A 2,611-nucleotide genomic window follows, 5' to 3' on the forward strand; every position below is an offset into this window, starting at 1 on the left:
CGCAGCGGCTGCGGCGCTGCCCGGCCTGGCCCCTGCCCACACGCTGCCTGCACGGAGGCAGCGGCTGCGTGGGATGTAGAGCAGCGCAGAAGAGCTTCCAGCTCCTGTTACCGATGAGGTTGATGTCAGGCGGGAGGTTACCTTTTCTGCACCATGGAGCCGTGTAGTTTTCGAAGGAAACTCCGCATTGAGAGGAGAGATGGCACCTGAGATGTTGTCTCTGGGAGCACAGGCTTTTGAAAGCTGCTCAGGTCGTTAGAGGTTAGGAAGTCCCAAAAGGAAATAGCTGGTTTAGGGGCAGTGTTCTGATCAGAGAGGCAAAATAAGCGATGACGGCGGCATCCCTCGGGATGTCTAGCGGTCCGACGTACGCAGGTATCTGTGGTTAGAGGAGGTGGGGAGCGCGGCTCCGCCGGCAGTGCCGCGCCTGCCCGGGAGCACTGCTCTCCCAAAGAGACCTGGAAGGCAGTCGGCGATTGTCCTCCTCCCTGGTCCCCCTCTCCCCCCGCCATCACCTGGGGCTGTGGCAACACAAAAACCAGCTGTGGTTTGCTGAGGGTTATGGGCTTTGCAGTCAGACAGCAGAAAAAGGAGGGCAAATTTGGAGTGAAATGTCTTAATCTTCAGATTTGGGCTTCTTAATTGCTTTCAAATTCTTCTATTCTAAGCTATTTACATTGTGTTGATGTGTTCATTTTAGAGTCAACGTAGGTAAAAAGAGGTGTTGCTTGAAGAGAGATTTTTGGAGGAACATGGTTATTTTAGCACAGCCTTTCCCCTCACAGGGAGAAATAGCTCGAAGTCCTGGTGCAAATACTCCCTGCTGCGCATGGAAAACTGTTGGGTATTTGCTCACCTAATTTGGGTATTTGCTCATCTAATTTGCACTTTCAATTACCACTGCTTTTGTGTGTGCAGAATCACGGCCCAACCTACCTAAAGTATTGTGTATTCCGAAGAACTTTAGAAGATGTCAAGGGGAAACCGATATATTTGCAGTTTGCAGCTATATTTCAGGAATACAAAGCAGGTATCCCCAGCTACTGGCAGAGGAGGAAAGCACGGGAGTAAATCTCCCAGGACCAGGCTGTTTCAGACTGTTGTCCCCGATTTGCAGGCTGGTCCCTGGCTCCTTTCAGCTTCTCAGGTGAAAGGGGCAATCTCTGACCATGTGAAGTTCTGGTGGTTCTGGTGCATGATGTGTTTGTCCATGCGTGGAAGCACGTTGGCCAGAGATCTCTGAATTTGGGTTAGTCCTTCATCTGGGCTTCTTCCAAACTCGGTGGCGATCTCTGATGTTTGGGTGTATTGGGCTGTCTGAGCATTGGGCTGTCGGGTACCACGGAGACTGATGCTCCAGTGTCTTCATCCTGCTGCAAGTCTGAGCCTCTCTGAGCTGTCACTCTGAACTGCACATGGACCAATCCATTAGACAACGTGGTTCTTCCAGGCGGCATTTCGGTGCTGGCCCCCACTCCCATCTTGTCCCTTGAGGGCAGGAAGGAATTAGCCGGGTCCCTCTGGAGCAGCCTAGCTCAAGGCTGGAGTTTCATGTGCACCATAAGCTGGTGGATGCCAATCTTGCTGGAAAAAGCAATGGCGTGTCCCACCTTTGGACACCCACCCCCCTGCGCTGTGCTGGCAGGAGCGTTTGTAACCCGCTCCGCTCCCCGGGGCCAGCGTGAGGACGGGGTGAGCGGCTGCCTGGGGACAGGCAGCTGCAGTGCCAGCAGGGCTGTGCTTGGGGTCATGGTCGAGTGCGGGGCTCAGAGGGCGGCTGCGAGTCCCACAGGCCTGGGGGAGCCCCGTGTCACGGCGAGGAGGAATGGGGGAGCTGGAACGGGGTCCGGCACGCACCGGCCATGCCTTACAAAGGGTGTTTTCTGCTGCAGCTGAGCCAGAAGCAGAGGATCGCTACCGCAGCTCCATTCGAGGGGCCTCCTTGTGCCGGGGAAGCCTCCGAACCCCCCGCCCCGAGGAAGGGGGGGCAGCAGGTGAGTGACTGGGGGCTGTGGAGCGGTTCCCTCTGCAGGGAGGAGGAACCTGGGTCCTGGAGGCTGTGCCTGAGCATGAACAGCGGGAAAAGATGGAGGTCAGCATAGAGCCAGCACAGAGGCTTTGACTGGAAATCCATGTTTTCAGAAACAGTTCAAATAAGCAATTCCCATAAGAGGCCACTTGGGCTGAGGCTGAGCATTGTTTCCAACCCCTTCCATTGCTCAGATGTGAACTGATGCTGCTGGTCTGAGCCCTCCGTTCTGGGGTGCACAGTTTCTAGCTTCCCTGTGAACTTTCTTGGACACCATCAAATTCACAAGGAAAACAGCATTTGTGGAATCCATGTGAGGAAGAAGATCATGGTTCAGTGCCTCTTTGAGACTCTTGATGAACTGCACTCATGGCACAAACCCTCCCTCTTTTCAGAGAGGAGCCCCATATCTCCCCATTCCTCTGAAAATCCTGTCCTCCTGGTGTGGCTGCAGGGCCTCCCACAGCCCCCGGGTCTCTAACCCTCTCCCCCAGCAGCACCCCAGGTTGCTCGTTGTGTTTTCAGTCCTTCGGGTCTTTGCCCTCCTCTCCCAGGCAGGACAAGGCATCCTGCCTATTCCTC

At 55.0% G+C, this 2,611-nt stretch overlaps 1 protein-coding gene across 1 annotated transcript in view; it reads left to right on the forward strand.

Moving 5' to 3' along the window:
• Nucleotides 1-2,611, forward strand: part of GRID2IP (glutamate receptor, ionotropic, delta 2 (Grid2) interacting protein) — a gene marked incomplete at both ends in the record, with an annotated part of 14,329 nt that overhangs the window by 8,496 nt on the left and 3,222 nt on the right. The window contains 1 exon segment of the mRNA XM_009587067.1: nt 1,893-1,994. Within this exon segment, the coding sequence (XP_009585362.1) occupies nt 1,893-1,994 (102 nt within the window).

The sequence above is a fragment of the Fulmarus glacialis genome, unplaced genomic scaffold (genome assembly GCF_000690835.1).
Source record: "Fulmarus glacialis isolate BGI_N327 unplaced genomic scaffold, ASM69083v1 scaffold22411, whole genome shotgun sequence".
Classification (NCBI taxonomy): domain Eukaryota; kingdom Metazoa; phylum Chordata; class Aves; order Procellariiformes; family Procellariidae; genus Fulmarus; species Fulmarus glacialis.